The 16,791-nt window shown below is 33.2% G+C and overlaps 1 protein-coding gene across 2 annotated transcripts in view; it reads right to left on the minus strand.

Moving 5' to 3' along the window:
- The window catches only part of USP34 (ubiquitin specific peptidase 34), a 248,230-nt gene that overhangs the window by 97,404 nt on the left and 134,035 nt on the right, over positions 1 to 16,791 (minus strand). For both annotated transcript variants that reach the window (XM_055329090.1, XM_055329092.1), the window contains 7 exons: positions 15,109 to 15,191; positions 12,434 to 12,588; positions 11,377 to 11,490; positions 9,718 to 9,817; positions 9,216 to 9,375; positions 6,469 to 6,595; positions 6,225 to 6,372 (listed from right to left, as the gene is read on the minus strand). In XM_055329090.1, coding sequence (XP_055185065.1) covers positions 6,225 to 6,372; positions 6,469 to 6,595; positions 9,216 to 9,375; positions 9,718 to 9,817; positions 11,377 to 11,490; positions 12,434 to 12,588; positions 15,109 to 15,191 — 887 coding nt within the window. The remainder of the gene's footprint in view (positions 1 to 6,224; positions 6,373 to 6,468; positions 6,596 to 9,215; positions 9,376 to 9,717; positions 9,818 to 11,376; positions 11,491 to 12,433; positions 12,589 to 15,108; positions 15,192 to 16,791) is intronic.

The raw sequence follows: 16,791 nt of genomic DNA on the forward strand, positions 1-16,791 counted from the left end.
TCCAATAAATTTTTTTAAACAAGGAAATGCTTGATAAGAGTAGAAAATTAAGCAAAACGATGAAATATCTGATGGATGATATAAATATTGTTAAATTTTATAAACTGCTTTAAAAAAATCCATCAAACAGACACTATATAGCACTTTAGGAATGGGTGAAATAAGGACACTGCTTTTCCATAATGATACAATTCTTCATCAAAACCATGTTAATTTTTAAATGTTTTAAAGCTAGTATTGAAATTCATCTCTATTAATTTTTTAGGTTTTCCTCTCAGCTCTTCTGATATTGCTTAGTTTATGCAGCCAGTTTATGATTCAGAGTAATTTCATCAAATTTAAAATTAAAATCCCATTAAGATTTTAGATAGATCAAGAAATAAATTAGCTCTGCATTTCTACAATATTTGTACAGACATGCTAAGTAGATATATTAAATGAACACTTGACCAAGTATATCATAACAGAAACTATGTTAAACTTCTAATACTTTGGCAGACTTTTATTAAATGTCTTTTCTACTTTTATTGAGATAATAATACAATCTATGACTGCTGATCATTTTTAAAATATTGAGATAAAACATCCTTAGTTATGATGAAGTGCTAAGAATTACAGTTGGCTTGGTTCCAAGCGTGCCAGATAATGTAAGCATACGTAACTTTGTTACAAAAGAGAACTAAGATGGCTAGTACTTTATTTAGGTTTTTGGATGTGAGACAGGCCTACACGTATTGAGTATTACACATTAACTTTTCATTATAATGGTTCAGTTGGCTCTTAAAATTAACTGAACAGCTTTCTAACTTTTTCCACTTTTGAAAGTATCCTTTTTATCATAAGAATTGCATATTCCTTAAGAGTTCTGGAAAGAGTTACTACTTCTAAAAATATCAAATCTTAATGTAAGTAAATGTTTCAAAACAAAAAAGAGTAACAAGAAATCTGGAAAAACCCTTAGGTTATCATGGTATATTTACATATCTAGTTTTTACCCTGTGAAACTCCAATAAAGTAAATTTTTAAAATTTTACTAATACTGGACAGGGGCAAAAAAGGGAAGAGACAATACCAACCAAGTTTGCAAGCTGAAATGCAAGTGAACTTGTGACAAATAGCAAGACCCCAAAAAGATAAATCTCAATCTAGAGACAGTCTTATAATCTGTAATTTGATTTATACTGGTTGAATACAGGAAGAAAATCAAGTCTTAAAAAAGTGGGGAAAGGTGCAAGGGAGAGAGAAGGCAAGGAGGAGGGAGAGAAAGGGAAAAAGAGAGGGAATGGAGAAAAGAAAAAGAAGAGCAACTCAGTGATCTGTGAGACATTAATGAAGAGTCTAGAACACATTTAACTAGATGCATAGAAATTAGGTTGAAGGGTAAGGAAAAAGAAAAAATATTTGAAAAAAATACAGTCGCTAATCTTTTCAAAAGTAATAAATATTATAAAGACAAAGGCCCAAGAAGCTGAACTTACCCAAAGTGTATAAACACAAAAACACAAGGCACATTAAAATCAAACTGCTAAAAACCAATGTAAAAAAAAAAAATCTTGGGGCACCTGGCTGGCCCACTTGGTAGAACACACAACTCTTGATCTCAGAGTCATGAGTTCAAGCCCCATATTGAGGGTAGAACTTACTTTAAAAAATTTAAAAACCAAAACACAGCTGCAAAAAATTTATTTAAAATCAACAACTGTTAAAAAGACATATTGTAGGGGTGCCCAGGTGGCTCAGCTCGGTTAAGCATCTGACTCTTGATTTCCGTCCAGATCATTATCTCAGGGTTGTGAGATTGAGCACACCGTGGGCTCTGTACTGGGTGTGGAGCCTGCTTAAGATTTTCTTCCCCCCCACTACCCAATTAAAAAGGGGGTAGAGGTACAAATGAGTGGCTCAGTCAATTGAGTCAGGCCCTTGATTTTGGATCAGGCCCTGATCTTGTGTATCCTGGGGTAAATCCCCAAGCTTGTGCAGAGTCAGCCTGAGATTCTTCTTCCTCTCTCTTCCCCTTCGCCCCTCCCCCCCTGCTTGCATCTGCACCCTCTCTTCCTCTCTAAAATAAATAAAATCTTAAAAAAAAAATACACACTATATATACAAAGGATAAAAGAAAAAGGCTTTTAACCAGAAACACTGTAAATGAAATGAATATGGGTTTAACTATTTACTAAGTCCTGAAAATAATTCTTGACCTAAAATTCTACATCCAGTGAAAATATCCTTCAAAATTGAAGGCAAAATGAACTTTTTTCAAATAAAAGCTTAAGAAAACATACCACCATAAGACAAAGTCCTAACATTTTTAAAGGAAGTTCAGTATAAAGGGGGGTAAAGGGGGAATGTAATCAAATGGGAATTTTGACCTATAGGTGGCAATGAAAAATGTCAAAATGGTAACTATTTGGTAAAAGAGAGAAAAGATGAGATGAAACTAATAAAAAAAATATAGATACTTTGCTAAACCTTCTATTTAAAAAGCAGGAACTGGGGCGCCTGGATGGCTCAGTTAGTTAAGTATCTGCCTTTGGCTTGGGTCATGATCCCAAGGTTGTGATTGAGCCCCCAAATCAGGCTCCCTGCTCAGTGAGGAGCCTGCTTCTCCCTCTCCTTCTGCTGTTCCCCCCATCCCACTTGGGCTCTCTCATTCTGTCAAATAAATAAATAAAATATTTAATAAATAAGTAAAAATAAAATGCAGGAACCATGAGCCCGAATTTTTTTTAAAAAAGATTTTATTTATTTATTCATGAAAGACACACACACAGAGAGAGAGAGAGAGAGAGAGAGAGAGAGAGAGAGAGAGAGAGAGAGGCAGAGACACAGGCAGAGGGAGAAGCAGGCTCCATGCAGGGAGCCTGACGTGGGACTCAATCCCAGGTCTCCAGGATCAGGCCCTGGGCTGAAGGCAGTGCTAAACCGCTGAGCCACCCAGGCTGCCCGAGTCTGAATTTTAAGACTCAAAAATTTTAAAAAGAACTAATAGCCTCAAAAAAATATTTCAACCATGAAAATAGGAGTACTCAAAGAACAACAAAGATGTTAGATACTAAAAGCATGAAAAAAGAAGGAATGCAAAATAAAGTTGAACACATCTCTCAGGAAGTTTAAAGCCAAAGAAGTAAAACATGAAAGAGTAAACCTGGGATACCAAGAGATGAAACATGTAAATATAAAGAATTTCTAGAAAGAGAGAAATTTTTAAATGGTAGACTGGAAATCAATAAACTAATTAAAAGAAAATGTCCTCAAAGATAGATACAAGTTGCCAAACTAAAAGTTGCCAACCTATATAGTAAAGTGTCCATCACAACTGTTGAAAACAGACCAAATATCAGAGCAGGTATTACAAGATTTCAACACATCAGGAATAAGAAGACTCATTAAGTTCTACAAAAGAAAAAAATAGAATATGTAAAAATATGTCATAAAGCTAATGGCTTCAGACTACTCAGCAACAACAGAAATAAGAAATGCAGTGCAGAAATATATCTACAAATATCTGAAATGGGGCACCTAGGTGCCTCAGTCAGTTGAGCGTTCAACTCTTGGTTTCAGCTCAGGTCATGGGTCCCATGAGATCAAGCCCCATGTCTGGCTCCACATTCAGGAGGGAGTCTGCTTAAAAGATTCCCTCTCTCTGCCCTCTCCTCACTCTCTCTCTCTCCTTCAAATAAATTAAAAATAAAATAAAATTCTGAAACAAAATTATTTCCATCCTTGACTTTTATATTTGGCCAAATTATCTTTTAAGTCTAGAAACATGAGGAACAAATTTTTAATTATTCAAAGAATCAAAACTTTACTGAACAACCACACTGTATTCCAGTAAAAAACAAAAACAAGTCAAACAATAAAGAAGACATGGGATACCAGAAACAGGATATCCAACATGTGACAGAGACAAAGAGAATTATCAAGACGACGATAAAGGATACCTACTGCTGTGTACCAGATGTGGAGAGCAATCAGTAGGATCAGTGATAGTAGAGAAATGTGTTGTTGTGGGGCCATCTTGACCAAAATCCCTTCTACCTTCTTAATATCTTCACTGAGGAAGGAATGTCAAGTGGACCTGACCTGTATTCTTAGCTGAACCTAAAATACCTTCACCATACTCCCATTTCCATGTCCTACTACCTGAATCAGGAGAAAACATTCATATCTCACAAAAGAACTTATTCCTTATTCTATTCCTGAGAGCTGAAATAGGTCATGAAAAGATTAGAAACTCTATGACTATGTTTCCCTTGGATATTCCAGAATCTTGCCAAAATTACAGCACAGACAGGTTTTGACTGTGCCAAGACTTAAACTTGAGAACTCTCCTGATACCCTCAGATGAGGATCTATAAAAACCTTTAAAGAGGGACGCCTGGGTGGCTCAGCGGTTGAGCGCATGCCTTTGGCTCAGGGTGAGATCCCGGAGTTCTGGGATTGAGTCTCACATCAGGCTCCCAGCATGGAACCTGCTTCTCCCTCTGCCTATGTCTCTGCCTCTCTGTGTCTCTCATGAATGAATAAATAAAATCTTTAAAAAAAAACAACAAACCTTTAAAGAAGGTTAAAATACACCCTCTTTAGCTTATTTCCTTCTCTGGTCCTTTAACTAATAACTCTTTCCCTAATCTGTCAAATTCATACTTAACTACTTAACAAAAGTAAATACATATTTTAGGTATATATACCCGAGGTAAGGCTTTTATAAAGAACACACACAAAAGATGGTAAACTAAAAAAATCAAGACAGTATTAAGGGGAAGTGGAAAAGAGGATATTAAAGAAGCATACATAAATAGCTTCTAATAATGTTCCAGTTCTTACTCTGGATGGTACTATACGTGGACAGTTTTCATCTTTTTATTACTCATTTCATATTCTCTTCTTGATGTACATTTCAATGTAACAAAAGAGAATACCTTTTGACCTGAAAATTCCATAACTAGATATTTAGCCAACGTTCATTAGATGATATTGGTATTCTCTGTGGCACTGCTTATAAATAGCAAACAAATGGAAAAAACCTATATGTCCATTAACAGAGGATAAAACACATCATGGCACCACCATATTACAGAATATGTAGATTTAAAAAGAATGAAGTAATTTTTATATGCACTATAAATGGACTGCTACATTTGTGTCTGAAGTACATGAATAATTCTTATAGTATATCATGGCATCCCTTGACAAGTATAGAAGAGAAGGGAAAGAGGTGGAAATGGATAGGAAGGAGACTTTTCAATATCTATTCTATTGTACCAAGAATATTAATTATCCAAGAACAAAATTTAAGATCTGATACTTAAAAAGATACATATGGTTTCATCTTAAGCATGATCCTCCTCACTAAAAGATGCCAAAGAATTATCATTGCACGAAGGCAGATTAAAATCATGAAAGAAGCTTTCAAACTTTAGGGATCCCTGGGTGGCGCAGCGGTTTGGCGCCTGCCTTTGGCCCACGGCGCGATCCTGGAGACCCAGGATCGAATCCCACATCGGGCTCCCGGTGCATGGAGCCTGTTTCTCCCTCTGCCTGTGTCTCTGCCTCTCTCTCTCTCTGTGTGTGACTATCATAAATAAATAAAAATTTAAAAAAAAAAAAAAAAGAAGCTTTCAAACTTTAAAACTTTTTTTTCTAAACTTATATATATAGCTTGTCACATTTTCCTTAAAATTTAAAGGTCTCAAATTATAACAGCTTTCATGGTTGTTCCTCTAATTAATTCATATTTTCTGTGCTATGAAAAGACACCACAAATGCTCTACTGGTAACAATAAAGGAAGAACAAAATATACCCTTTGAGCCAATATGAAAAATTTCTTAATATGATACTCTTTTGGAAGGAAGGGGAGAGGCACAGTGGGATTTAAGGATGTATTATTTTCATGTGCTCTAGAAAAAAAATGAAATATATCAAAATGCCCCAAAAATTTATTGGGTAAAACTAGGTACTTAAGTAGTGCATGGAAAGAAAAGCTTGTAATTCCCACACTGCCCATCAAGTAACCTCAAAAGTAAAATTTTTTTAGAAAAATGAGGAAAAATATTTGCAAATAACATCTGAAGCAACTCTTAACTCTTCTCTATGATCAATGGCACCCTACCAAAAGGAGGGGAGGCATGAATATGCTTTGTACTCTTAAAAGATGCAAAGGTCCTAAGTTGCTATTTAACAGAAACTAGAAAAAAATAAAAATTTAAACTGTTGGACTTACCAGGAAACTCTCCTTTTCGACTGCTTTGACCAAACTCCTGAAGCTGAGCTTGTTGATTTATTTGTTCTTTCTGTAAATTTTCATACCAATGAGTTACTTCAGCCCTAAGATCTGCTACCTGGTCACTAGGATACATTTCAATAGTCATCTGAAATATGAGATGCAACCAATTTAAAAATACAACAAGAATAGATATTTGAACTGGGAAATGTTAACAATTTGGAAACTAAAATTATGTAACTACCTTGTCAGGAAGTCCAGCTGGTTGGCATACGACCCTTAGCGGCAGGGACTGTTTGTCACTCAGTGCTTTCAAATGACTACTAATACCAGTGCCTTCAATTTGCCACTGTCTGAGATGGTATGCAAACCTAAAACACACAAAAACCACACATAGGAAGAACGCCATTTTAAACCATGTTAATGTCAGAGAAGTTTTTAATATTTTACAAAATGAAAAAGCCCACAAAAAGTTCTAGCACATTCCAATGTACTCTACAGCGCTAAGATTCATCATACTGCATTAAACTTAAATACATAAATACAGCTAAGAGTTCCTTAAGACAGTTTACATGAAAAATTACTGAGGAAAATATATCCCACCAAGAATATATTTTTTTTTAAAGGAGGGGAGGGGAGTAGTAGAGGCAGGAGGAATTCAAAGAAACAAATTAATCCAGAAAGTGAAATGGCAAGTTCCCATTCCTACATTCACAACGGGAAAAAACGTATTAGGAAACATTTTTCAGGGTCAGAAATGTATCCCAGCAAATAAATGCTTAACAGAATTTGAGAGCTGATTCCGTGATTACTAAAATTATAAAATAAACCACAAAGACTAATCTCAAGGGTGAAAGGCATCTAGCAGGTCACTCACTAAATACTGTCAGTTTTCTAACTGATTTTCAGTTGTTGAAGACAGGATCCAGGATACCTGAATTTCATTAAGAAAAGAATTATCAATGTCAAAAACTAATAAGCAATTCTAGAACAGAAGGACAAAAAGTAAATAAATGGACTTGGTTTCCTAGAAGGGATCCAATGTCCAGCTTTTTTGGCTGAGCAAAAGAATAATCTTAAACCTTTTGAGGCTGGATAATTCTTAGCTAGGTCAAGGGGATGCAGGGGAAATGGTCTTGTGCACAATACAATGTTTAGCTGCATCCTTGGTCACTACCTACTACATGCCAATAATACCCCCTTCTCTCTTTAGCCATAACCAAAAGTGTCTCCACACATTACCTAATGTCCCCGGCAAACAAAATGATTCTAGTTTAAGAACCACTCTTCAAATTATAGCTTTTCTTCTTTAAAACAAAACAAAACCCCACACTTTTTTTAATATAAGGAATACACAAAGACAATAATTACTTAATATCTTCATTCTATAAATGTTAGTTAGGCAATTTTAAAGTAGTAGAATTAAGTACATTAAGCACTTGAAATTGTACACTGATAACAAATGTGTGCGTGAAAATTCCTGACATTTTTAAACATCTTAGTTTTTCTGAGTATTTTTTTTCTAGTTTCTCTACTTGCCACTCCAAAAATAAATGTTTATAGAAATTATTTAACATCAACTTTAGAGTAAAATATGAATAAAAATATAAAGATTTCTAGCAAAGGATACTAGAATCATTTTCCAGGAGTTAGAAAAAAATTATACATCTGAGAAGGGATTTTTGAACAAATTCATTCACCTTATAAATAGCACCATTGAATCCTAGGAAACTTATTTTTAAAGACTTTTAAAATAAATGTTTATTTAAAACACAGGTAACACTGTGAGAACTAAGGGCGCTCTTTGGTTTGTTGTTTATAGACTCTGTAGCAAAAAAGAAAATTTTGGAAAAATATATATCATCTCATTAACAATAACTATCTCTAATAGGAAGAGATAAATTATGATGACTTTCATTTTCTTTGGTTATTACACTTACTATAAGATCTAAATTTTATAAATAGTATGTATGAATGTTTATTTAGTCAAAGACACATCACATTTGCTTAATTTTCTAGAGTGGTAAAAATTATGAGACAGTGTAACGTTTCTGTTAAAAAAAATTCTATAGAGTTCCCTTACACATTCTTTAAAAACACAAGGAATTATTTAAGTATAATTCCCACAAATTGCAACCATAATCAAAATAAAGAATTTTGCAATGCCCAATTAAATCATGAAGCCATGATTTTTATAAGGAATGTGTAGAATACCTCTTATTATTCAATATTTCCTGATAATCTAAATAGAATCTCAAAAATCTTCAAATGAATGACTCATTATCAAACTAAACTCTGAAGTTGAAAGATTTTAACAATTTTTGCCAACACAGTTCGTTTTATTTTTTACATTTAGTCATGATTTTTAACAAACAGAATTTCTTAATTAAAACTATCTACTCACCTTTCATTTCAGTCGATATATTCATAAATGTTAATTTGCTTTATTTCTGTATTACACAGGGTATGTCTAAATTAATTATACAGATATTCATTAACACAGAATTTTTTGATCATGTTTCCATGGTAAATGGAAATTCAAAATTAAAATACTGTCTCCTAGTCCAGGAAGAAAAAAAAACAGCAAATGAAACAAATGACTCAACTTGATTCAACTATGAGAGATTATTTGATGTTCTTGGTGAGGGTTTTAGTGAAACTTTTTTTGGTGCTGGTGTCTGCCTTTCAATCATTGTAATACTATCCTAGAGGTGGAATTCTGTCTAGAGAGTCTTATTCATGCATATCTTCTCAGCGTTCAAGAATTTTTAAAGCTCCACAATATTTACTGGGAACCTATATTGCCTATTTCATGGCAAAACGATACATATTAGGAATAAAAGTACTTCTATTACTAACCCTTCACTTGCGTTAAGCTTTCTACCTGCCCCAACAAAACCTTTACTTTAAGAATATTTTTGTACATGTTAGCAGTAAAACAAAACAAAACAAAAACAAATTCACTGTAATAATGTGGTATAAAACAATTACCTTCTCCTAAATGCTTCCAGATGCGTCTTCAGCATAAGGAGTCCTCTTTCTATAACAGTGAGACTTGAGTGTGATTCCTGTTCAAGACTGCTAGAAGCTATCATGAGACTCTCCATACACTTACTAATAAATTCTTGCTCCTTCTCCAAACCCGTTTTACCTGAAAATCAGATGTTTAGACAGTGTCTCAATCTTCTGTGTTAAAAAAATAAAAAATAAAAAAAATAAAAGGAATTGCAGCTAAATTAAACATCCCCACATAGGGCAGCCGCAGTGGCACAGCGGTTTAGCGCCGCCTGCAGCCCAGGGCATGATCCTGGAGACCCTGGATCGAGTCCCACATCAGGCTCTCTGTATGATGCCTGCTTCTCCCTCTGCCTGTGCCTCTGCCTCCCTCTCTCTCTCTCTCTGTCTCTATGAATAAATAAATAAAATATTTTTAAAAAATAAAAAATAAAACATCCCCACATAAAAAATTATGACAATATTCCAACTCACTCACCGTTAATATAATAGGAGTTAATATACTGGATAGCTGCTCGACTGACATCACCAGACTGTGCTCTTAGAGCAATGCCCCAAAATTGGTCCATACCGCAAAGCTAAGAAAAAAGATACAATGACATCTGTAAATTTTATTGTCAAAAAATGTAAATCATTAGAAAGCTGAAGTAGTTTCAAGTTTCAAAGTCATACAATATCAATGAATTTTAATATTCTATAAAGTATTTAAGGGTAATTCCTGTTAAAATTAAATAAAATGATAAAAGCTTTGAAAATTTCCTCAAGAACTGAAATATACCTGTACTGGTTCAACAGAAAAAAAAAAAAAAAAAAGAAAAGAAAGAAAGTATAAAGCAGCTGTTTGTCTTTGTGTATGTTGTGTTTAACTCCAAAGTTGTGACTACATAGTGGGAAAAGTTCAAATCCTCAAAACATGCTACAAGTGAATAAAAAACAAAACACAATTACTAGCAGAAAAAAGCTTCAGTGCTTTCAACTTACTTTTAGATATTCAGAGAAAAATTTTAAAGTATGCTAAACCAAGTTGTTAAATTTTTAATTTTAACTGTGTGATGACCAAAAGAATGTTTTCACTGAAAACTACAGAAAAAATGGAGTCAAAGTTCTCCAAAGTTGAGCAGGCTTAAAGCAAGGTATCCTTCTGATAGTGTTCATATCATCCACTACTTTTTAAGTAGTTCATAACACTAAAAAGTAGTATTACTTCGAAATTAGAGTAGGACTACTTCTTAGGTTAAAACAGATCTGACCAGTTATCTGAAATGACCAAACTGAAATTTGTCAAAGTAAGAATTAAGACCAAAATATTAAAAAAACAAAATACTATTCAAACAAGGAAAAAATGTAGGAAGAGATTATCCAATTACTCTAGACCCAATTAAAATTATTATTTACCACATAGGTTAATATCAGTTTTACCCATCTTTCTCTTTACCTATTCTCATTAACTTCTAAAGAAAAATTAATGAAAAACATGAGTAGATACTACCTAATTCAAAGCTAGCATTAATAAACTGGAGTGTCCAATGTGGAAGACTATCAAATAATCATCTGTGTTGGGAGAGAGTCTAAGAAATAATGCCTTCAAGAAAAAACCTAGCAGCCACCTACTGAGGCAAATCTAACAGTAAGCCAGAAATAAGACTAGCAATTTGTGAGTCTTCACAGTTAATGAAAAGACATGATATGTCAAGATGATTTAAGGTAGACTGTATTCTAGGAACTCTGGAGCTGTCCAAGAGCAAGTAAAAGATTGGCCACACAAATGGCTTAACAATCAGACTTTAGATAAATCCACTCCTAGTGGACAAAACTACTTGATTATATTAGCTAGGAGCTTTCAGGGGACTGAAAGAAGACTCAGATGGCCTCTTCTGCATTAAGGAATGTATAGTAAGTTTTTATTAATCACAACCAAGGTCACATTTAGCAACAACGACAACAAGAATCACCAAATGTGCTTTATAAAACCTTTTCAGACCAAAAGATAAAGCTTTTTAAAACTTAAGAATAACAGTCTTCATAGTAAATTCAATGCTTGGTAGACGGCAGAAATTAATTCAGTAATCTAATCTGAAGAATAAAAGAAAAATTCCATAAAACCTGAACTAATAAAATGACAAGTCTAAGTCCATACCTCAGAGTTTGAACCGCCATCATAGGCACTTGTCGCCAATCGAGCCAAGTTACAGAGATGCTGAAACAGGTTTAAGCCAGTCATACTAATTGTTTCAGGTTTTAGCTGGGGCATCTTAAAAAAAAATTTTTTTTAACTAGTTTAGTGTGACAATACATTTTATCAAATTTAGATGAACAAATTTAACAATTTTATTGAAGTCATTGCAGAGGAAAATGTATCAGCTCAAACTTTTAGTGATGATTTTAAAAATTAAAAGATAATAATTTCATGAAAATTTTATTCAGGTCATAATTAAAATCTTAATATGTATTTTAATTTTCAATATATATGTAGATCCAAATCGGAGGACATGAATAAGAAGTTTTATCACTTATTATATACCAATCCCATTCACATTTATAAGAAGTGTAACTATATGTACAGTTTGTATTTAAGTTAAGGCTTAAAATTAAGATCCTCAAGGATTTGTAGCTTTGTAGATTAAGTGGTTTAGTTTATATGTACCAAAACTTATTTATATATAGTCAATTCTACCAGAGAGAAAATGAGCTTGCCAAGACTATATAATCTCAAAAATAAGCATAAAATAAACAGTCTATTGCTTTATTATTCTCAGGTTTCAAAATTCAAATGGAAAATTATTACCTGAACCAATTGTAGCATCTGATAAAGAACAAAAACTGGACTGAAAAATATCTTTAATAACAACACATGACAGCACCTCCTAAAAAGGATTTTTTGGAATCCACAAAAAATCTGGAGATTGGCTTATCTCTGCCACAGGACTGGCTAAAACCACAGCCACCTAACTAAGAGTCATAAAAAGCAGCTCTCATTTATATTCATAGATTAAAAACACTGTAGAAGATAAAATTAAAGTAAAATCTAAGTGGCAAAATTACATAAGGACTGATGAAAGACAGTACACTTGTCTATTTTAAAAACCTATGACAAAAGAGGAAAAAACTAACATTACAGAGTCTATATTTCAAGAGATAATGAAGAAATATGGAAAAACAACATTAGCAGTAAAATAGTCTAGAAATAAAATTACCTTCTCCAGGAAAAGATGTTTGTAGGTTTCCATTCCCATAGCATGCTGATCTTTACTTCGAACTTGATTTAAAAACCAATGGAGTGCATCATCATAACACTCAGCATCTTCTACTAAACAATGCCATAAAATGTCGACTTGCTCTAAACTTAATCCTAGATAAAAATTACAAATTTTGAATCATGATTCATACAATATCTTGGTCCTAATTCAATGTACTAGAAGCACCAATATATGCAAAAATATAAAGAAGATATTTTATAACATTTTATAAAAACTGTTTTATAAGAGTTTTCACATCATTTATGCTTTCAAAACATACTTATATATAATCCATATATAAATCATCTAAAAACACACAACTTATAAAGTATCCTACAAGAGCCGTTTCATCTGGAAAGTCAATCTCATTAAAATAAAGACATATCATTGTATTACAATAAACAGGATTAATAGAGGCAGGTAATCCCAAAAGTTGAGGAGTCAGTTCTAAGGTTTAAGGGTTAAGAGAGTACATGCACATCATGTTCAAAGATCATTCTATGCACATAGAAGAACAAAAAATGCCAATAAGCATTATTTTTGGAACTATGGTGGTAGGGGAAGGATCTGTATAATAAAGTGAAAAGAGAAAACAGCCAACACGTCAGGATATTCAATTATACTCAAGAAGTTGATATAATGAGATGAAATCTGTATGGTACTTTGACCCATTATTAAATGATCCCAAAGTCTGGCAGAAAGAAGGCAAAAGAACTGTTCAGAACCAAAGAGAAGGCATTATAGGAAATCACAAATCTGAATATGGATAAAAGGAGAAAATCCGGAAAGGCAGAGTAAAAGCATCACAGGGATTTTTAAAGTTCATCATAAAGGGGTTCTAAAGCCTAGGTTGTTCCCCAGAACCAGAAGGGATAGGATATATGATACAATCATAAGAAACCTATTTCATGGAAAAAACAGATGAGATCCAGAATAGAAAAAAAAACACCTCAGAAAATATTTACTTAGTAGCAACATCAGTCTACAGACTTTGATCAAAAATAGGTATCCTATCAGTTTCTCACATAACCATACAAGTTGAAGAACTTATACCCTGGAAGCCAATATTTTAAAAAAAGAAAAGAAAGAAAGAAAAAAGACTGGATGAATGAATGAACCAGAAACAATCTTTAGAGTACAATTACATTCAATAATTAAGAGAGAAGAAAGCAAAAGTTGAAAAAACAAACACAGCAACAAAAAACAGTATCCAGGTTAACTATAGTAAGCTGTATCATAAAATAAGTTATCATAAATGAATCACCAATCCACATTCAAAAGGCAATGTATAAGCTTTCATTATTAAGCTTTTTAAAGAATATATTATTGGTATATTAAATAAGTATTCACTCATCAAATATAACTTTGGAGTAACTATTATACCTGACAGGAACCATGTTAGTAAGAGAAAAACAACTATGATGTGGGAGAAAAAGTTTTCAGCTTGATTCCATTTGAAAATAGCTATTATAAGCCTATACACTAAGAATCTACACTCTGCTCCCTGGAATGGGAACAGTAAAATAATTAATTCATTACTCAAATACTGAGAATAGTTAATGGTTTCCAGTGAGAATCTTAATTAAACAAATATGAAACTTCACAGTCATGTGAAATCATTTATGCTGATAATATCTATCTTGGTTTGACTTGTCCATGTATAAGATTTTTTTTTATTGTTCATTTCTTATATGTTATCAGTCATCATGGGTATGATAGAAGACCTAATAATATGAAATAGAAGTTTCCTATCAAAAACCAGTGTCTCATTTTAAAATCTTTTGGTATCATGTTAGTGGCATTTATTACAAAGAGCTTAACTTGAAGAAATTACAGAGTTAAAAGTAAAATGAACAAATGGTGTATCTCAACCACAGACGTGGACTTAAGAGCCATGATGACATCTCTTACGTTAGCAAGACACTTATCAGTTTGACTCTATTAACCATAGTTAAAGAAAGAGAATGCCCTAGAACAAAATTTGTTGACATGCTCACACAGAAAAGAGTATATAAGAGTGAAAAATAACACAAATGTGTCCCATAAGAGAAAAGGAGCTCTGGACAAAAGGATGTCAGGCTTCCTCCTCTCCTGTGAGAACATCTTAGTGTGTGGATTTAGATATGGTCCATACCCTAAATACACCAGACCAATTTCTTTAAGGTTAATTATTAATGAAATCAAGTTTTAGATTAAGTAAAACTAGGGCCTCTAAAAGTCTCTATCGCCTGTGAAGCCAAGCAATTTGGGGTAAGACTTGACCTGATAATAATATGTAGACAGTGGCTATTTACAACTAGAGTGAAAAAAGGATTATATAACTAAAAGAAATAAAAAATATAGTCACCCCTAAACATGGTATCTTTCCCTACCCCAAATATTTTGTTCTTGAAGTGAGCTGTTTATCCACCGAAAAACTGGCATTTTCAGAGACTGAAGCAGAAATGTGTCAGGGTCACGCTCATATTGCCATACATACTGAGGACATTCGGTATTGAAAATATGAATTAAATATTAATTAATCACTATAGAAATCTAAAGGCATGAGCACATTTAACTGGACTCTTCCAAGAGCCAATACAGACCTAAAAACTGATTAAAATACTGATTAAAAGACTGATTAAAAAGCTTACTGAAATGATCAGGTGATCCCAGAGTTGAAAACACACAAGTCAAGAACTGAAGTCGAACTTGAACTTCGGCACTATGGCTGTACCTATATTTAAAAAGTCATTAAAATAATTAACTGAAAGATCCTACTTCTTAATTATTTTTAAAGATTTAAAGGCCCTAATCTTAAATTATACCAAAGAAGTAAAATTCCATTGTAATATCATTAATTATTAAATATTTTAATTACAATTGACCCTCGAACACCATGGAGTTAGGGGTGCCAAACCCTCTGCAGGTGAAGATTTGTGTAGAACTTTTTGACTCCCCCAAAACTCAAGTACTAATGGCTTACTGTTGACCAGAAGCCTTACTGAGAACATACACAACTCAAATATTTTGTATGTATTAAAGTCTTACAATAAAGTGTGCTAGAAAAAAAAGGTTACTATGAAAACTTTAAGAGAAAATACACTTATAGTACTGTACTGCATTAATTTAAAAAAATCCACATGTAAGTGGACCTATGCAATTAAAACCTATGTTGTTCAAGGGTCAACTGTATATAACTTTGGTTATACAGAAAAAAGGTCATAAAGCCAAATGGTATGTTTGAGATTTATGTTACTTAATAAATTATAAAAATCTGCAAACAATTAGAAAACATACTTTTAAATTAGATGAGAAAGTACGTAAGAACTCAACAGTGGAACAAAAGAAATACGTCATTTTGAAATTATGAAATATGCACATAGGTTAGAATAAACTGCATCTCTATCCAAAAACTGCATGTTTCCTTATCACTGTCCCATCAGTGACAATACTATATTCCTTAAACAAGAAATGCTAATGAGATATCATTTCCATAAATCTAGTTCATAAAGAATACAGCTAATACAAAACTGGCATTTTTGAATGTTACTTCAAATCTAAATAATTATAATTCGTGTGCACAAAATCAATAGTAAGAGTTGGAGGCTTGTTAAGTAGGTGATTTCACAAAGTTCTCAGGGAATTCAATTTGTAAAACATGTGCAAAGGAACAGCATTTTAAGAATCAAGTGTTGGTCTGTTAGGGAAAAGGGTAGGAGATATATCTGAAGAGGCAGATAGGGGCCAGACTGTGGCCAGCCTAAAGTGTCAAACAGAAGAATTTGGTATTATTCTAGATGGAAAAGGAGATCACTAAAGGGTGTTGGAGGTAGAGGGGACTCATGATCAGGTTTACATTTTAGGACTCCTTTAGCAACCCTGTAAACTACATAATGAACTGTGTCTGTGATACTACAAAACACTCTAATTCCCACAAGCACCTGAGCACCCAGTCAATGAAACTAAATCAATCATGAGTTCTTACCTCTATATTATAAATAAAAGGCTTATTGTGGATGAATTGCCCAAATTACTTTGCCAACAAAAGGCAGCAGACAGTCTGAGCCCTGATACTAGGTTGTAGAGAGTCAAAGCACCTCAATTCAACTTCCTATATAATCTTCAACTAAGTGCAAAATTTTAAAAGCTTCCCAAAATTAACTGGTTTCAACTGTTGAAGTTCAAAGTTAAGGTTTTCTAAAGATTAAGTTTGCTGGATATTACTTTTGCTGTCTCATATTAACGTTGGCAAAGAAAAGATGAACTTTCACTTCTTTATTGTTTGCAGTGTCCTTTGTGAAGATGAAAGTAAGTGTGGCAAGATGGCAGTTGCG

The sequence above is a fragment of the Nyctereutes procyonoides genome, unplaced genomic scaffold (genome assembly GCF_905146905.1).
Source record: "Nyctereutes procyonoides isolate TBG_1078 unplaced genomic scaffold, NYPRO_anot_genome, whole genome shotgun sequence".
Classification (NCBI taxonomy): Eukaryota; Metazoa; Chordata; class Mammalia; order Carnivora; family Canidae; genus Nyctereutes; species Nyctereutes procyonoides.